The sequence below is a fragment of the Cuculus canorus genome, chromosome 24, assembly GCF_017976375.1.
Source record: "Cuculus canorus isolate bCucCan1 chromosome 24, bCucCan1.pri, whole genome shotgun sequence".
In the NCBI taxonomy this organism is placed as follows: domain Eukaryota; kingdom Metazoa; phylum Chordata; class Aves; order Cuculiformes; family Cuculidae; genus Cuculus; species Cuculus canorus.
In genome coordinates, this window is record NC_071424.1 from 4491350 (window position 1) to 4510014 (window position 18665).

The 18665-nt window shown below is 57.2% G+C and overlaps 1 protein-coding gene across 2 annotated transcripts; it reads right to left on the minus strand.

Annotated features, from left to right (window-relative positions):
* Nucleotides 1-3929: 3929 nt before the first annotated feature.
* Nucleotides 3930-12878, minus strand: SPDEF (SAM pointed domain containing ETS transcription factor). Of its 2 annotated transcripts, none has more exons than XM_054087648.1 (6): nucleotides 12052-12878; nucleotides 6002-6475; nucleotides 4873-5070; nucleotides 4749-4796; nucleotides 4209-4349; nucleotides 3930-4114 (listed from the first exon to the last, which is right to left on the minus strand). In XM_054087648.1, exons 2-6 carry the CDS (start codon nucleotides 6447-6449, stop codon nucleotides 3936-3938), a joined length of 1014 nt encoding a protein of 337 aa, XP_053943623.1. In that variant the 5' UTR covers nucleotides 6450-6475; nucleotides 12052-12878; the 3' UTR covers nucleotides 3930-3935. The 2 variants fall into 2 exon arrangements, with proteins under 2 accessions (XP_053943623.1, XP_053943624.1); XM_054087649.1 differs by lacking the exon at nucleotides 12052-12878 and adding an exon at nucleotides 11791-12043.
* Nucleotides 12879-18665: the final 5787 nt, after the last annotated feature.

An 18665-nucleotide genomic window follows, 5' to 3' on the forward strand; every position in this document is an offset into this window, starting at 1 on the left:
CCAATCTGTGAGCCCTGCTGTTCTGGCTGCCCATCCCACCGCAGTGAGCATCTGCTGGGTCAGGTCCTCTCATCCCTGGGAGGTCCTTGCATCCCACCATGACTTTGGGAGCACCCTCCCCAGCTGGCAGCAGCTTTCCGCACCATTTAACCCCCTTCTGCCCCACCTTCCCTGCAGGGACGTGCAACCACCTGCCTTCACCCGTCCCACCAAAGGACCTGCATGATGGACCACGAGATCTGGATGGAGATCTGTGACAAGTGGTTATCAATGATATTGACAGTGAGATTGAGGGCACCCTCAGCAAGTTTGCAAATGACACCAAGATGAGTGGTGCAGTTGCCACACCACAGGGAGGGGATGTCATCCAGAGGGACCTGGACAAGCTGGGGAGGTGGAGCTGTGAGAACCTCAGGAGGTTCAACAAGGCTAAGTGTAAGGTCCTACACCTGGGTCAGGGCAATCAGTACAGGATGGGGGATGATGTGATCGAGAGCAGCTCTGAGGAGAAGGACTTGGGGTGCTGGGGGAGGAGAAGCTCAGCATGAGCCACAACGTGCGCTCACAGCCCAGAAACCAACCGTGTCCTGGGCTGCATCCAAAGCAGTGTGGCCAGCAGGGAGGGAGGGGATTCTGCCCCTCTATTCCTCTCTTGTGAGACCTCAGCTGGAGTGTTGTGTCCAGTTCTGGAATCCTCAACATAAAAAGGAGATGGAGGTGTTGGAGCGGGTCCAGAGGAGGCTACAAGGATGATCCAAGGGCTGGAGCACCTTCCATACAAGAGCAGGCTGAGAGAGTTGGGGTTGTTCAGACTGGAGAAGAGAAGGCTCAGAGGAGACCTTATAGCGACCTTCCAGTACCTGAAGGGGCTACAGGAAAGCTGGAGAGGGGCTGTTCACAAAGGCTGTGGGGATAGGATGAGGGGGAATGGGGATAAACTGGAGAGGGCAGATTTAGACTGGACATAAGGAGGAATTTCTTCACCATGAGAGTGGTGAGACACTGGAACAGGTTGCCCAGAGCAGTGGTGGCTGCCCCATCCCTGGAGGGGTTCAAGGCCAGGTTGGATGGGCTTTGGGCAGCCTGATCCAGTGGGAGGTGTCCCTGCCCATGGCAGGGGGGTTGGAACTGGATGATCTTGAAGGCCCCTTCCAACCCAAACTATTCTATGATTCTATGATCTGGAGCTCCAGCATCCCCAGCCCATCCTCCTGCTGCTCCCTACACCGTCTGAGAGAGCATCGGTCACACGCAGGAAATCACAAGACACATCTTGCTTTTTTCTCCCCCCTTATTTCTCCTTCCCCCCACCTGTACTTCTACTTTCTCCTCCCTTTTTCCAGAGGCCAAGGCAGTTTTTCTCCTCCTGCTCCTCCTTCCAGCCTAAATGGCCAAAGCGCATCCGCGCCTCTGCCGTGTAAATGGTTCGAAATGGGCAGGATAAAAAGAAAAAGTCAGGCACCATCCCAGGCAGGGGTTTTAAGTTAAAAACAAAAGACAAACAACCAGGTGGGCTTTTTTCCTCCCACATAGCATCTCATGGGTACCCGGGCCACCCGCCTACCCTCATTATTTGAACCTAAACCACAACTTGCCGCCAGCCAAAACCAAAAAGCAAATAAAGAAATAAGAAAAAAGAATATAATATAAAAGATCGACGGCGCCAGGTAACTCAGACTCTTGTGAAATGTGCAGTTTAAGCAATCCCTGGGTTTCTGTCCCAGTCTGGGCTCGGCAGGTGGAGTTTAAGATGTAGTGTCCAGAAGGAAAGGGCAAAGCTGCCATCTCCCTTCTCCCAAACTCAGTGATCAGGCAGTCCAAATAAAATCCAGATTAAGGGAAGAGCCCCGTGCCAGGGCCAAAGATCTGGGGATTTGGGGAGCTCTGGGTGTCTCCGTGCCCAAGGATGGGGGACCTGGCTCAGGGGACTCCTACACCTGCAAGGATGCCCAGGGATGCGCAGCCCTGAGTTTTACGGCTGTTTCCTTTCCAAAAGATCCCTTTTCAGCCCCAAATCCCGGTGGAGGGGAGAAGCTGAGCATGTCCCCAAGTGGCAGGCAAAGGGGGGATGCCCGGTCACCCCGCACCCAGCTCCCACAGCAGGCAGCATCCCCGGGCGCCGCGGTGCTGCCCGTGCCAGGCTGCTCCCACAGCTGTCCTCGTCCCTATGGGTGTCATTGTCCCCAGGCTTTGTCCTCCCTGAACAATGGCCGGGGAGAAGCCACTCACAGACAGCACCCAGGAGGGAGCGGAGGAGGGAAGGGACAAGCCCAGCCACCAGAATGCAGGCAGCTCCTGTCTCTGCAGCTGAGGTGAACCCAGAGCTGCTGGATGGGGTGAATCCAGAGCTGCCGGATGGGGTGAATCCAGAGCTGCTGGATGGGGTGAACCCAGAGCTGCTGGATGGGGTGAACCCAGAGCTGCTGGATGGGAGTGAACCCAGAGCTGCTGGATGGGAGTGAATCCAGAGCTGCTGGATGGGGTGAATGCAGAGCTGCTGGATGGGAGTGAATCCAGAGCTGCTGGATGGGAGTGAATCCAGAGCTGCTGGATGGGGTGAATGCAGAGCTGCTGGATGGGGTGAATGCAGAGCTGCTGGATGGGAGTGAATCCAGAGCTGCTGGATGGGGTGAATCCAGAGCTGCTGGATGGGGTGATTCCAGAGCTGCTGGATGGGGTGAATCCAGAGCTGCCGGATGGGGTGAATCCAGAGCTGCCGGATGGGGTGAATGCAGCGCTGCTGGATGGGGTGAATCCAGAGCTGCTGGATGGGGTGAATCCAGAGCTGCCGGATAGGGTGAATGCAGAGCTGCCGGATGGGGTGAATGCAGCGCTGCTGGATGGGGTGAATCCAGAGCTGCTGGATGGAGTGAATGCAGAGCTGCTGGATGGGAGTGAATCCAGAGCTGCTGGATGGGGTGAATCCAAAGCTGCCGGATGGGGTGAATCCAGAGCTACTGGATGGAGTGAATCCAGAGCTGCTGGATGGGACTGAACCCAGAGCAGCTGCATAGGTGAACGCAGAGCTGCCGGATGGGAGCGAATCCAGAGCTGCTGGATGGGGTGAATCCGGAGCTGCTGCATAGGTGAACCCATTGCTGCTGGATGGAGGTGAATCCAAAGCTGCCGGATGGGGTGAATCTAGAGCTGCTGAATGGTGTGAACCCAGAGCTGCCGGATGGGATGAACCCAGAGCTGTTGTATGGGATGAACCCAGAGCTGTTGGATGGGATGAACCCAGAGCTGCTGGATGGGATGAACCCAGACTCTGCTGGAGTGCCCATGGTTACTCCTAACAGGCACTGAGGGCCGTGGGTCCCGCAGCCAGGCATGGGGACAGGACTGCCCCCCCGCGCACAGCAACCCTGGGGAATGCTGACAGGGAGATAGTGAGGTCTCCTGCTGTGATGTGCCCTTAGACCCTGTGTCCTGATGGTGCCCTGGGGCTACACTGTGAGAGGAATACATGCTGGGGACCAAGAGACCTGAGGGCAGGACTCCTGCATCCCTCAGCTCCTCCCTTGGGTGACCCCAGAGACCCTCCCACCTTCAACCCTTGCCAAAAGGCACCAAGGTTGTGGGGAGCCCTGCGACAGATTCATTTGCCTTCATTTCCCCCTGATCAACCCCACATCTCCTCTGCCGGCACCAAATTCCATACCCACCCTCCCCTGGGAGACGAGGGCTCCGCACGGTCCTTGCCCCACACTTGGGCACATTGGTGATGGTCCCTTAGCTGGGGGCTCACCCCTCCAAGGCTGAGAGAGAGGGGGGTCCCATGGTCCATCACCAGCAGATCCCGAGGAGATTGAGCCTCTCGGCACCCCAGCCACGGTCCTTAGCACTGGAAAGATGGTTTCTGTGGCTGGGAGGCAGAGGGAGGCGGCAAAGGTCCCCTGTCCCTCCTGGAGCTCAGCCTGTCCCACTGCCACCACTCAGACCGGGTGGACAAACTGGTAGACGAGGCGCTGGGAGATGTCGGGTTTCCGAATGATGCCTTTCTTGTAATACTGCCGGATGGAGCGGCTCAGCTTGTCGTAGTTCATGGCCGGGCGGTTCTTCCGGATGCCCCACAGACGGGCCACTTGTGCCGAGTCCTCAATCTTGAAGATGCCTGGGAGGGAAGAAGAGGACAAAGGGGTTACGGCCCCACCTGCTACCCTCAGCGCCCACCAAGAAGGGGCTGACAGAGCGTCCACCCAACCCACCTTTCTCCTTGTTGAGCCAACGGATGAAGCGGCCGTAGTTGTGGGGTTTCAGCAGGAGCTCTTTGAGGAACTGCCAAAGGTGGATGGGTTGTCCGGCGCAGGATGAGTCCACCTTGTTGTCCGCCCAGCTGGCATCACCTCCTGCCACGGGAAGGGGTGGGGGAGAGAGACTTCACTGCTTTGCACCACCCCAGGGACCCACACGAGTCCTTGTCTGGGGAACCCCCTCTTGACACCCATGGGTCTCCGGAGGCTCAACCCAAACACTGGGGCTGGAAGCACTGCTTTCTCCTCTCTTTCTTGGAGCAGGGAAAGCAATTCAGTTCTGCCCTGTAGGGATGTGCAGGGTACAGGACAGGGCTGGAGAAGGTCCCACAACCATCTCCCCTTCGCTGCACCTTGCAAACAGCCCAGGGGCTGCTCCAGGAATGAGGGAGGGCAACAGCAAAGCTGCTGCTGCTGCAGCCACTCCAACAGACCACACAATTGCAATTACGCAGGGAGACCCTGAGGCAGAAGTTGAGCCTGTACGGAACTCACCACAGTATCTCACATCTCCCGGAGCGATTTTTTCCTTCATCCAGGTGGCTGGAAGGAAGTGGCAGACAGTCAGAGGGGCATCCCCCAACTGCACAGCATCACCCACCCAGTCCCTGGTCCCTACCAGACTTCCAGATGTCGAGGTGGGCGTGCAGGATGTCACCGCAGGCAGGCGAGCGCTGGCAGAACTGCTCCTCAGACATTGCACACAGGTCCTTTCCTGACAGCTCCTGGAAGGATTTCCCAATCTGCGGCAGCCGGTACTGATGCTCCGTCCACAGGATCCACTTCTGCACATTGCTGGGGCTCCAGTCTGCAGGGTCTGGAGCAGAAGGTGAGCTCGACCAGCGACAGTGGGGACACTCAGCTCACCCCACAGCAGCTCCCTGGGAACCTGGAACCTCCTGCCCCACTGCAGCATCACCCACTTAGGGGGGACACCCTGCTCCCAGCCTGCCCTGGTCCCTGGGGACCATCCCTTCACCACCTCCTTCACTTTGGGAAGTCACACGCAGCATTTTGGAGCTCCGCTTTCTCCCTGCACCGTTATGGGTGACTTCAAATCCTTCAAGGGAGTAGATGGCAGAGACTGCATCAACCTAAGCACATCCTGAGTCTGCTTGTGTGAGGGCAGCGATGCCCGGAGAACACTCCAGGGATGCCCAGTGGCACCAACCCCCTTAGGAGTCCATCCTACGCTGGTCCTTCTCCCCTTGCACCCAATCCCGTGCCTGTCTCAGCTCACACCAGCTGGTTCCAGGTTGTCTCCAACTCCATACCCTCATCTGAACATTCCATATGTCCCGAGGGAAACAGGATAGAGAAAAGGATGATAGAAGTCACACTGTTTGCCTCTTGTTACTGCCCCAAGAGGTGGGCAAGGCTGGAAGGCACCTCGACAGCGATGCCCTGGAGGAGAAGGGACCCCCAGTTCAGGTCATTGTGTCTCCGGAGCACCCGCTGGGTCACCCCAGCATCTCACACCCAGCACAGTGTGAAGCTCTGCTAACCCCTACCTTGGCTTAACCCCGAGCCAGTGAGGGCAGAGGGGTGTTTTTCTGGCATTCCTGCGTGTCAGCAATCACACTGCCCAGGAGAACCCAGCAGCAACCGCGCTCCCCCAAACCTCAGCTCCTGGTTCCGAACTCCTGAGCTGCAGCACTGCTTTAGTCCCTGCACCGGTGCATCCCTCCCTCGCTGGACCCCACGGCAGGACCCAGGCTGCCCCGCTTTGCCCCTGTGCAGGCACCCACCTGCGGCGATGTTGAGGAGCTTGCAAGCCGTCTCGATGTCCTTCAGCACTTCACCCAACACCATGCTCTGGACCTGCTCCAGCGAGTGCTCCTCCAGGTGCAGGCTGGCCTGCAGGTCCCCCTCAGCCCCCAGCCCAAAACCCTGGCTGTCGATGATGGGACATTGCTCCGGCTCCTTCTGGGGCTCTCCTCGCCCTCCCTGGGCACCGCTTTGGGATGGTTCCCCCATGCCCTTGGTGGCCCAGGTGATGTCCTCGGAGTAGAGCATGTCAAAGTAATGCAGGCAGAAAGCAGGCAGGGGCTGCTCGGGGGTGGCAGGAGGGCTGGGGCTCTCCGGGCACCCCCAGCTCCGGGTGTTGGGGTCCCTCAGGGGTGGCAGGAGAGCAGCGTCCGGCCGGGTGAGGCGGCTGTGGGGCAGAGCGGTGAGTCCAGGACTGGCACTGCCCATCCCTTCGCTCAGCACCGGCTGCAAACCTGGAGAGGAGGAGAGAAAAAACTCACTCCGGCACCGATCCCTGCCTTCCCGCCCAGCAGTCAGGCACAAAGGGAGGAACTAAGCCTGTTAGAGGGGAAAAAATCCTCCAAAGAGACTCACGGTGCCCTGCGAGCCCTTGGATCAATGCAGGCTGGGGATCAGCTGTGGGGCTGGGGGGGCTGTCCTGTTTTTGGGGGCTGCAGCAGCCAGCAGGGAGAAAGAGCCCAGACGTGGGGGGTCCTGAGTATCGTAGGGTTTTAGGGGCTTCACTTGAACTGCGCACTGAGTTGGCAGCATTTCAGTTCCAGGTGGGGCTGAACGCCTTTGCGGGAGGCAGTGGAGCACGCGGGAGCGGATCCAAGGCAGCGTTGGGCATTGGAGGCTGCAGGATGCCTCAATCACTCCGGTGCGTTTCTGGGCACGGGAAACATCACCTGCAGCTTTCAGATGAGGATATTCCAGGGGTGACAGCACCCAAACTCAGCTGGGACCAAGCCCAGCTCTCCGCCACTGCTGCCAACCAACAACGGACAACTTTCCTTTGACTTTTTTTGCAAGAAAAACTACCCCAAATCAGCCTGTCCCCATCCACCTCTGGTACCCGGGGAGGCCACTAAGAAGAGGATGAGCCTGCTGAATTTCCATGGCAACAGTAGGAAACAGCTCCATCCATGGAGAAACCTCCCCAAGAGCCATCCTCAGGCTTTGGGAAGAGAAAGCCCTTGCCAGGGGAGATGCTGGTTGCCAGCGGGGCCAGGGCACTGCCAAGCTCCTTTCCTGCCTCCAACATTGCTCTTCACAAGAAGGAAAATAGCTTACCCTAAATTCAAAGCAGAAAAAGTAGCAGCTTTTACAATGGAGCCTGTAATAAAAAAGGAGAGTGCAAAGCCTGAACCAACCCCAAACCCCTCTAAGGCAGCCAGGCAGCCCCTAAAGGGACGTGATGGGGCAGCGGCCAGGGAAAAGGGGGACCCAGTTTGCTCTAAATCTCAATTTAGGGGGAAAAAAAAAGGCTTAAAAAGTGGAAAATACACCACGGGGTTCCTCCAGGCAGAGTGTATCCCTCGGGAGTGGGGAATCGAGTAGCCGGCTGCTTGGTGTAGGAGGGACATGGGTGACTGGGTGCCCAGGATGGCACCTTATTGTCCCCAGAGCTCTGCTGTGCCCCACACTGCCCACCTCATGCTGCTGAGCTCAGCTCTGCTCCCTGGGCTTTAATTAAACATCATTAATAGCCGCACGCCATAGCCTCGTAACTGCAGCGATACCAGTGGGAATGAGCTTAGAGCACACGCCGAGGCTTTTAACGCTCCCAGAAGTATGATTTTTGAGCCTTTGCATCACCGGCACCGCGAGGAAGCTCTGCCCGAGGGCCTTTTCACCCTCGGAAAAGGCCATAAAGCTTGGGAAAATGCATGGAGAAACCATGGCCACCTAAGCAAGACCCATGCCAACCTGATCCCATGGGGACCTTGAGAGGGGACACGGGTTCGGGAGATGGAACCCACATCCCCAAGGGGATTTGGTGGCACCATAATGAGGAGGAGGAAGAGGGAGAAGAGGTGTCTGCATCTCCAAGCTGGCCTTGCAGCCCGAGCAGTTTCCCCGAGAGATGGCATCGGCTTCCAAACCTCTCCTTGATTTGCTCTAGATTAAAAGAAGAGCTTTAGGAGATCAGCCCTAAATCCAGCCTCACGCTGCTCCGGGCACAAAAGCGAAGAGGTAACAGCTTGCGCAGCTCCAGCCCCACTGCACAGTGCCGGCCGTGGGGGCTTTCTAGGCTGGGGATGGGGAGTCTCAACTCCAGCGCCTCCGGAATGCTCTGGGGTTGTGGTGTAGCCTCTGTTGGGCTTCTCTCCTGCAGCCGTGAACCAGATACACGGAGGAGAAGAGCTGCGGAGCCATTCCTGGGCACAGGGCATGATGGAGGGATGGATGGATGGATTGATGGATGGATGGATGGATGGCCCCACTGCCATCCTCATCCCACCCCATCCGCATCCCAATCGCATCCCCATCCCACTCCTCCCAGCCAGGACGGGAAGAACCAAATCCTTTGGGCAAGCAGCCCCAAAAGCCCAAGCAATCACCTGCCAAACGGTGCTGTACTCTCAGGGCGGGGGCCTTTGTTTGACTTTCTCCAGCACTGGCACGCAGGCTGCCAGGCTGGGTGGGGACCTGTTTGCTCTAAGAAACCACTTTGGGTGGCTGTTTCCCTCTCCTCTCTCTTTTTTTTGAGGGGGGCTTTTTCCTGGAGAAGGAGAGCTGGGAGGGCAACCCCAAGAACATTGAGAGGTTGGTGGGAAGCACTGACCTACCTGACAACCCAAAAACCTTCACGATCCTCACTCGAGCTAAACAGGGCTGTGCTTGTGGTTGCATCAGCCCTGGCAGGTGCTCCCTGGCTTGAGCACACTGCTGGTGGGTTTGCCCCAGAGCTCGCCCGCAGCGAAGCCACACCAGCACAGCTCCATAGTCTTCGATGCCACGAGCTCAGCATCCCATGAGGAGGCTCCAAGCAAGAGTGGTGCCATCCTTAGGGTGCTGAGTGGAGCTGGGACACTCACAGGACACCCATACCAGCCCTGGCATCATCATTCAACCCTCCCAACACGCCTGCAGAGCAGTGGAGGAGCAGACCTCAAACCAGCATGGTGCCATCAACCCTTCCAGGTGTTTCTCCACTTCCCACAACAAACCTCAACCACCCATGCCCCAAGGCATGGCCAGGAGGTACCTGCTGTCCTCAACTTGATTGACTCTGCCTCACTCCCCGGTGCTACCTGTGGGTGTGGAGCAGCCACCCCAACCAGCTGGGATGGGTGTCCCTGCTCGCGGGATGCTGCGGCAAAGGGCTGAGCTGCTGGCACGAGGGCTCGTGGAGCAGGGAAAGGAGGAAAAGGCAGAAGCCACCACCAAAGGCCACCAGGACATCTCAGCCCCAAGCAACTCCAACAAATGCTGAGAGAACGAACCCAGGCGTTGCCTTCAAGCAAAAAGCCTGAGGTGGTAGCACTGGGACCAGGATCCCGAGGCACTGTCCTGTTTGGCACTGGCACAGTTTACCCAGAGCAGTGGTGGCTGCCCCATCCCTGGAGGGGTTCCAGGCCAGGTTGGATGGGCTTTGATCACCCTGATCCAGTGGGAGGTGTTCCTGCCCATGGCAGGGGTTGGAACTGGATGGTCTTCAAGATTCCTTCCAACCCAAACCATTCTATTCTACTATATAGGACCAGCAGCAAGCCCGGGGGTTTGGGTGGTGCTGGGCCATGGCTCAGCTCCACAGGGTTGCAAGGACTCAGCCCCATCCAGAGCCCAGGGAAGCAGCAGACGCCGTGGCCCAAGGACATGAGGATGGGGACAAGGACCTCCTGTATCGCCTTGAGCAATCCTGGCAAACCCAACCCACCATCATTCGGGGAAGCAACGTGGGTGCCAGCGCGGAGAGCTGGGATCAGCCCTTGGGGAGCAAGAAAACCAAAACAAATAAGAAATCTACCCAACCACCACCCTCAAACAATGGGCCCGTTAATTCAAATTAAATCTGTGGTTAAACAGGTTGTGCAGGAGCACCGCTTGGGAAGCCCGTGGGACCGGTGGCTGTTGGCCCGCGGTGGTGCTGCCTGCAGCGTCCAGGGTGGCTTCCAAATCCCTGGGTGCTTCTGAAAGCTCTTCCCAGGCAGCCAGGGCAGGGGGAAGGCTCCGGGGTCATCTCCAGCCCCCAGCCTGGGGGTGGGAACAGAGACAGGGATGGAAACGTGCTGTGCCATCCAGGGAGGCACTGTCCCACATCGCCTGGAGCAGAGCCGTAGGCAGTGGGATTTATCTTTGACTGATCTTTTAAGCCTCACCCACCCTACATGCCCACAACAAAACAAACTGGGATCCTAGAGGTGGGAGAGGATGAGCACCCCACAGACCCAGATATCCAAAAGCCCATCTAGGGTGGTGTTTCCCTGTTTTCTGGTCTGACTCAACATCTCTTGTCCCGATCACCTTCCTGGGGTCAGCTCTCCACCTCGGAGAAGGACCTTCTGCACCTAAGGAGAGGCCAGCCATGCCATGAAGACTACCCTAAGATCAACTGCACAGAGACACGGAGAAGCGATGGACCCTGTTGGCTGTCCCAAAAGGAGACACGAGCCATTTTAAGGGGCCCCGATGAGCTGGGGCTGGACAGACGGGTGCTCAGAGGCTGCTGACAACTTGAGGTTCTGCCAACACATCCCCTCCACCCTGCCAACCTCACCACGCCACGTCCCTCGCGGCTGCCAACCCCTGTTTGTGCCACGCATCCCTTTGATCTCTGGGTGGAGGAAGGAAGGATTGGCCAAAACCACCCTACAGCCAGGTTTGGGTTGGGACATCCCAGGGGTCTTGCTTGGTGATGGGGTTGGGACCAGGGCAGGTCCAGAGTTTGGATGGACACCCAGGAGATATGCAGCTCATCTTGGGCATCCTGGACTTTTGCTCCTTCTCAGCCTTCTCCAACACCACTGAGGCTCCCGCAGCTCCTCCTGCCGTTACCTGCATGGGTGCTGGTGCGGGCGCTGGGCGTCCCCACGGGTCCCCACGCCCTGGGTCAGGCTGCCCTCTCCCTCAGCGCAGGGAGGCAAACAGCAGCAGGGAGGGGTATGGACACAACACGCCAGTGGCCAGAACGAAGCCCCAGTGCTCGGCGTGAGCAGCGGAGCTTGGTGTTCCCCATGCAGGGCCAGGGAGCCCCTATTTATGACAGCACCTTCCTCCCCCACGAGCTCCTTGGCCATGAGAAAGCCCATATTGTGGGGGATTTGGCAGACGAGCAGCGTTTGTGTTTCACTAACCGAGCAGAACCATAAAAATCAAACCTAGAGCCAACGTGCCCGTAGCACTGACAAAAAAACCCAGCCAGTAGAGAAGCAGAGCAGCGCTAAAGGCGTTCAAAGTGAGAGAATCATAGAATGGTTTGGGTCAGGTGGAACCTCAAAGCCCATCCCATTCCACCCCATGCCATAGGTGGACAACTCCCACTGGATCAGTGGCTCCAAGCCCCATCCAACCTGGCCTTGAACACCTCCAGGGATGGAGAAGCCACCACTGGCTCTGGGCAACCTGGGCTGGTGTTTCAATAGTGACATCCCTGAGCTGGCAGCTCCTTGATGGCCACACAGGACCTGGAACGCTGGCTCATTATTGGTCACATCATGCCCCAAAACACATTGTCCCATCAGCCACTGGATCTCACGGGACCCTCCCCAGTGTCCCAGCTGGTACCGGGTGGGCTGGGAGAAGCCAGCCCTAGGAACCCTGACTCCCACCCCATCCTCCTCACCTGAGCCAGAGGTGGTTGTGAAGGCACAAAATCAGTTTTATTTCAGGTGACACCACTCCAGAAGAGCCAGGAGCCTCGCACGGAGAGGACAACCTCTCCTCACTTTGCCCGATGACACCTGGAAGTCCTGGGATGTGATGCTCCCAGGGGCCGGCACTGTGTCTGCCCCAAATTGATGCCCAAAGGGCTGGAGGAGCCCCACGAGGTAGAGAAGGTGGTGCTGGTGCATCCAGAAGGTCATATCAGCAGCATGGGACTTACCTTGAGGGCGTGCAGGTGGCTCAGAACCCGCATGGATCCCGGTGTAGGGTGGGAAAAGCCATCCCTGTGGCGCTCGGCGTGATGGGCATGGACCGAAGAAGGGTGTCCCGGCACCGGCGGGGATGGTGGCCAGCAGCACCCTGCCCGGCTCAACGCCGGCACGGTGGCAGCAGGGTGGCCAGGCTGAGCTGCATTGGATGGGCACCAACGGGACGGGGACAAGGACGGGGCACCCCGAGCGGCTCTGAGGGTGAGGAGGGGTGAAACCAGGCAGCGGGCGGCTGTTTGGAGGAATGCTAGGGGGAAGCCGTCAGCCCAGCTGTGTGCAAGGTGCTCAGCAAATGCCTCCTTTGCCCATTATATCGAATTCCTTCCTTATTTACCTGAACAAACAAGCTGGGTGCTTACCTCAGCTGGAGGTGTTTGAACAGCCCAAGCCAGGCTTAACCCTTCAGGGGTGCGTGGAGACACTGGGGTCAAACATAAATGGGCCGTGGGAGGGGAGTGGGACAAATCCAGGGGGGATTTGCCCAGGGAGGTGGCTGAGTCTCCGTCCCCGGAGGTATTTAAAAGATGGATAAACTAGGTGCTCAGGAACGTGGTTTAGTGGCAGATAGGAGTGGTTGGACTCAATGATCCAAGAGGTCTTTTCCAAACCTGGTGATTCCAGGATTCTATGAAATCCAGGCACTATTAATCCCTTCCCACCTTCATCTGGGACACCCATCCAAGAGATGGGGATGCCATAGAGGTCAAGACCAAAGCTCCTCCTGGGCTCTGCAGCACAGAGACCTGTTGGATAGACACTTGGGAGTCTCTGGCTCATTCAGCAGCACAACATCACTCCCCAGCACAGGCTGAGCTGGTTCGGGGCCAGGAGCATCTCCAACTGATACCCCTGCAGCATCCCCGTCTGATACCCCCCAGAACATCCCAGCTGATATCCCTGGAGCATCCCTGACTGATACCCCCCAGAACATTCCAACCGATACCTCTGGAGCATCCCTGACTGATACCCCCAGAACATCCCAATCAATATCCTTGGAGCATCCCTGACTGATACCCCCAAGAACATCCCAACCAATATCCCTGGAGCATCCCTGACTGATACCCCCCAGAACATCCCAACCAATATCCCTGGAGCATCCCTGACTGATACCCCCAAGAACATCCCAACCAATATCCCTGGAGCATCCCTGACTGATACCCCCAAGAACATCCCAACCAATACCTCTGGAGCATCCCTGACTGATACCCCCGGAACATCACAATCGATATCCCTGGAGCATCCCCGACTGATACCCCCAGAACATCCCAACTGTTACCCCTGGAGCAAAACCTACATCAGCGCTGTGGCCACACAGGGTTTGCAATGGAGACTGCAAGAGAAGATGCTCAGAGCCCGTTGGGGACAGAAAGGGCCCCTCTCACCAACCAAACCATCCCTCACACCAGGGATACGGCTCCATCTCCTCCTCGAGGGTCTGCCTTGCTGCTGCCTGCGGGCAGGGAAAGGTGCGGGGGGCACGGCAGGAACGTGCAGCGCTCCAGGCCTGGGTTGTCTTCACCGGCAAAAGCAGGAAAAAGCTGTTTTGACCGAGACAGACACCAAGTTGGTATTTATTGTCTCTTTTTTTTAACACGTGAAGAACGTAGGACAGTTCAAGCAGTTCTCCCGTGCACGTAGCACTGCTGAAACCAAACTCCTCCGTGCCCTAAAAACCCACGTCAGGCAAAACCTCAGCCACAAACCTCCGTGACGCAACCCAGATCAGACCCATATCGCTGCATCCTGGTGGCCACACGGCCACCACCTCTGAGCTTTGCATCTGCAGCCATGGCAGAGCCGGCGTCCCTCGGCCGCCCTGAGCGCAGGGCTGGTGCGCGGCGGCTGCACGGCACAGCCAATAAGCCATTCCATCAGAACTGTTTGCCCGGAGGACAATAAAACCCCGTCGGATGGCGACCCCTGTGTTACGGCTTCCTTGGCGCACCCGGAGCGTTGGCAAAGCGCTTGGCCACACTATCGCCAGCACCAGGAGTTTCTGCCTCCCTTTTGAAATGGTTCAATGTTATCTTATCGGAGAGGAAAATGTTCCCCCTGGATCAGCGTTCCTGCAGTGTGAGGGGGGGAGGTTTTTTCCTCCCCTGGTTTTGGTAAACACAACCAGACCCAGTAGAGATGGTGGTGAGAGTGGGGGAGATGTGGCAGGGGAGGACACGGCGGGCAAGCAGCTGCGGTGATGAAGCCACCAGCACCCAGGCTCTGCCGTGGGGTAGGTGCATGGGATGGGGATGTAGCACAGCCAGGATTGGGGTCCTGGCCATCCGGTGTCCCCCGAGTGCTGCCAGCTCACAGCAGCACTCGGAGCATCTCCTCCTCTCCACTCCAGGCAAGGCGGCACACGCACAACCCAGCGGTGCTGCCCCACAGCAATGGGTCTGATCCTACATCCCGCTCAGCTCCAGGGAGACGCAGCAGGTTGGGCTGCAAGGGTTTGGCTGCCTCCACTCAGCCTTCATAGAATCATGGTTGGAGTTGGAAGGGAGCTTAAAGATCATCTAATTCCATCCCCTCCGCCATGGGCAGGGACACCTCCCACTGGATGAGGTTCCTCAAAGCCCCATCCAACCTGGCCTTGAACACCTCCAGGGATGGGGCAGCCACAACTTCTCTTTGCAACCTGTTCCAGGGCCTCCCCACCCTCATGGTGAAGAATTTCCTCCTTATGTCCAGTCTAACTCTGCCCCTCTCCAATTTACAGCCAATCTTGCCTTTTTTTGACACCCGATGCTGGGTCCTGAACAAAGGCTCTGCAGGAAGCAGGCACTGAACCAGCACTCTGTCTCAGGGGCTGGTGACCAGCACCCAAACCTTCTCCTGTGTCCGACCTCAGCATCCCCACATGGGAACTGCAGCTGTCCTGCATCCCCCGTACCTGCTCGGCCATCGGGCTGCCGGCTCAGGGGAAGTTTGCTGAGCAAGTTACGATTCGCACGAGTTGTACGAGCTGGATTTGCCCCTCCTCGCCGTGACATCACCTGCAGGTCGCCCTCGTTTATTAGGTTTATTTACTACTTGTTACCAGAGCGAACGTCAAAATAATGCATCCAAAGGAGCAAAACAGAGGAGAAAGTGACTGCGGATACGGGGTGAGAGCAGGATGTTACCAGGCAGAGGGGGTTTGCTGGCAGGACCTGGTGCTGGGTTCCTGCTCCAGATCAGAGAATCCAGGGATGGAATGGGTTGGAAAGGACCTCAAAGCCCATCCAGTCCCACTCTATCCATGGGCAGGGACACCTTCCACTGGATCAGGGGCTCCAAGCCCCTTCCAACCTGGCCTTGAACCCCTCCAGGGATGGGGCAGCCACAACTTCCCTGGGCAACCTGGGCCAGAGCCTCCACACCCTCACAGGAAAACATTTCTCCCTAAGATCTCATCTCAATCTCCCCTCTTTCAGCTGGAAACCATTCCTCCTCATCCTATCACTGCCCTCCCTCATCCAGAGCCCCTCCCCAGCTTTCCTGGACCCCTTTCAGCACTGGAAGGTCGCTCTAAGGTCTCCCCACAGCCTTCTCTTCTCCAGGCTGAACAACCCCAACAAGATCACCCCCAACTCAGGTCCCTGCTCCAGAGCATCCCAGACCCAGGTCAGCCCCAGCTGGTTTTGAACCAGTTGCCCGACTCACATCAGGGTCTGAAAAGGCTTTTCCTGCTCCCCTTATGTGTAGCACTGAGGATTTCAATAAGCAAAAGAGGTTAAGCACAAAATCATTTGCTTTGCTGAGCTGGACACATGCTATGGAGCTGGAAAATCAGGCAAAAGGCCCTAAAGCGAGATCTCTGCTTTCCTCCCAGAGCAGGTTTGGTGGCTGCAGCCACTCGATGTCACCAGCCCGGCTGTGCTCCTGCTGCCTTTCGCAATCGTGCGTCCACAGCTCTGCTTGCATATGCAAACCAGGAAAAGATGAGGTTGCAACACCGGAGGAAGAACAAAAGAGGGGAAATAAAAGTCTGAGTTTTCTGCCCTATGTGCGCAGTTTTTGATGCTTTTTTCCTTGTCCTCCCTGTCAACCCATCAGCTCCAATTCCAGTGCCTTTTGCTACGGCTGAAACTTCAACGCTTGGGAACGCAGCCGGAGGGGAAGGATGGAGAAAGGACTCATGAATCAGCCTGGAAGAATCTCTCTGCCCACCTGCCTGCAGCTAATCTCTGGCTCCATCACAAGAATAATAGATAAGCAGCTCGTAATATATAATAAAACTATTGAAGGCACTTGATGTCACTGCAGAAACCACAGAGGCCATCGAGCCTGATTTGTCCTCAAGCTGAGCGGTGTTTCCTTATCTCCTGCAGCAGAAGAGTTTCCTCCACCTGAGCTCCTGCGCAGCCTTTGGGGACAACGGGGGTCTCTGTGTAAAGAAAAGCCACAAGTTTGTGTCCTTCTGAGCGGCCTCACCTCGTAGCCCATGTCCATACCTCTGGGCGATGCTCAGAGAAGAGATGGACCTCTGCTCCCAGGCTGCAGGATGGGTTCCCTCAGGCTTTTCTGCCACCTAAAGAGACTGGAAATGGTTGGAATTCTTTTAAAGCAGTGCCCGGCTCAGTCTTGCTCTGCAGGATCAAACCCACCTCAGCATCAGGAGGAGACACATCAGCACCTCCGTCCATGCCAACCCCAGATCTCATGGATGTTTTTATCCTCAGACACACACCTCAGCTCCAGCCTGGAGCGGGAGGAAGACCAATAACCCCCGGCTGCCACCAAACCAGGCATCCTTCGGGTTCCCACCTCCCCAGCGCCATCGTCCCTGGTACACGCAGCAGCTTTGGGTGCAGAGGGATGCTCCCAGTGCTGAGCCAAGGCAGAAACCAGCCTTCAAATCAACCAGAAACCAGTGGGAAAGCAGCAGGACAGAGGGAATTAATGCTGAGGGAAAAGGCACAGCCCAGGGATCCTGGGGCTGAAGCCATCGGTGCAGGAGGAAGGTCCCAGCGGGAAGTGGTGGCTGCTCACTCCCCTCCTGCTGCCCGTAATCTTAATTACCCTTCCCTGGCTGTTTGCTAACAGCAATTCGTTTCCTCCCGGCTGCACGGAGAGGGTTTATCACCCTGGCTCGTGTGTGTTTCAAACTAACACATGCACGGAAGGTCAGAGCCTGGAGTGCTCCCTGCGATCCTAGAAAGAGTCTCGATGGCAGCAGCAAAGAGGGGAGGAGTGAGCAGAGGATCTGGGAGCCACTGGGACTCAGGCACATCTCGCTCACTGCCTGCCAGCTCCTCTTGCCCCGAAAAGGGCAGCAGTTTGGCAGAAGGTGGGAGTACGGGTTACATTTTCCATCCCAGCTCCCACCTGCTTTACAGTCACAACTCGGTGCCCACCCTTGGAGAGGTCCCTTTGCTTCCACAGAGCTCACCGGTCAAACTGGGTATCCTGGAAGATGTGATGGGGAGGCTGATTCCACAGAGAAGCTTTAGAAATGCTCCAGGGAGAGGTGTCGATACAGAGCAGCATCGGTCACGGTTCCTGCAGCACAACATTCCCGGACCACCAAAGCAAATAGCAGGAAGCACCGTGGAGCTGCTGCCTGTGGGATTCCCCCCCCCCCAAACTCCTACAGAAGGGCATAAAAGCCACCACCGAGAAGAAAGGGAGCACCGGGAATAGGTGGTTCTGGTGCCCTGCTGCAAAGCAGAGCTGAGCACAACCTCATGAGAGGAGGATCAGCCAAGGTTTCCACCTCCCTTGGAGGGGAGAAGGGTTTTCCAGCAGAGCTGCAGCCCCAGAGTTAACCAGAGATTGCAAGAGAAATAACTCAGGGGTGGGCAGGGAGAAGCTGGCAGGTTTTTCGCTTGTGCAACAACCCCGTGCAGATCTAGGGGAGCATCCTCACAGCTCTCAAACAACTAAGGTTCCTCCAGAACAGAGATAAACCCAATCTCCTTAAATTCCTCCTCCTCCCAGCCAAGGCCCGATGAGGTTGGACTGGAGGAGCTTCGAGGTCTTTTCCAACCTTAACGATTCCATGATTTCTGCAGGGCTGTTCCTTTTTATTACCTCGCCGAGCTGCCTTTGCCAGGCTTCCCCATCTCCCAGATGCTGCCATAAACCCTGTTTACGGGGGACGCATGTGTGCTCGAAGCAAACAGCCCCGGTTATTGCTGCTGGCACCCGCCCTGATAAAAGAGCTGAGGCTCCGAGCCGTGGCCACTGCTCCCGTGCTCAGTCCTGCACGAGGCGGCTGCGGACATCCCTGAGCTGTGGCACAGAGACCTGAAAGAAAAAGAAAAGCAGCAGCAGGAGAGTTAACGGCACCGCAACTCAGTGTTATCTGCATCTCAGGGCAGCCCTTGACGGTGCAAATGAAGGGTGTTGGAGAATCCAGCTCCATCAGGGGTGCAGGGATAGGATCACAGGATGGAATGGGTTGGAAGGGACCTTAAAGATCATCCAGTTCCAACCCCTCTGCCATGGGCAGATCCCACTGGATCAGGGTGGTCAAAGCCCATCCAACCTGGCCTTGAACACCTCCAGGGATGGGGCAGCCACACCTTCTTCGGACAACCTGTTCCAGTGTCTCACCACCCTCATGGAGAAGAAATCCTTCCTT

What these genes read in the sequence shown, in the direction of transcription:
- SPDEF (XM_054087648.1), bottom strand. Translation starts at nt 6,449, where the DNA reads ATGGGCAGTGCCAGTCCTGGACTCACCGCTCTGCCCCACAGCCGCCTC. An exon ending in GCTCCTCAACATCGCCGCAG is followed by an intron (nt 5,071 to 6,001) that starts GTGGGTGCCTGC and finishes CTTCTGCTCCAG; the next exon opens with ACCCTGCAGACTGGAGCCCC. An exon ending in CCTCGACATCTGGAAGTCTG is followed by an intron (nt 4,797 to 4,872) that starts GTAGGGACCAGG and finishes ACTTCCTTCCAG; the next exon opens with CCACCTGGATGAAGGAAAAA.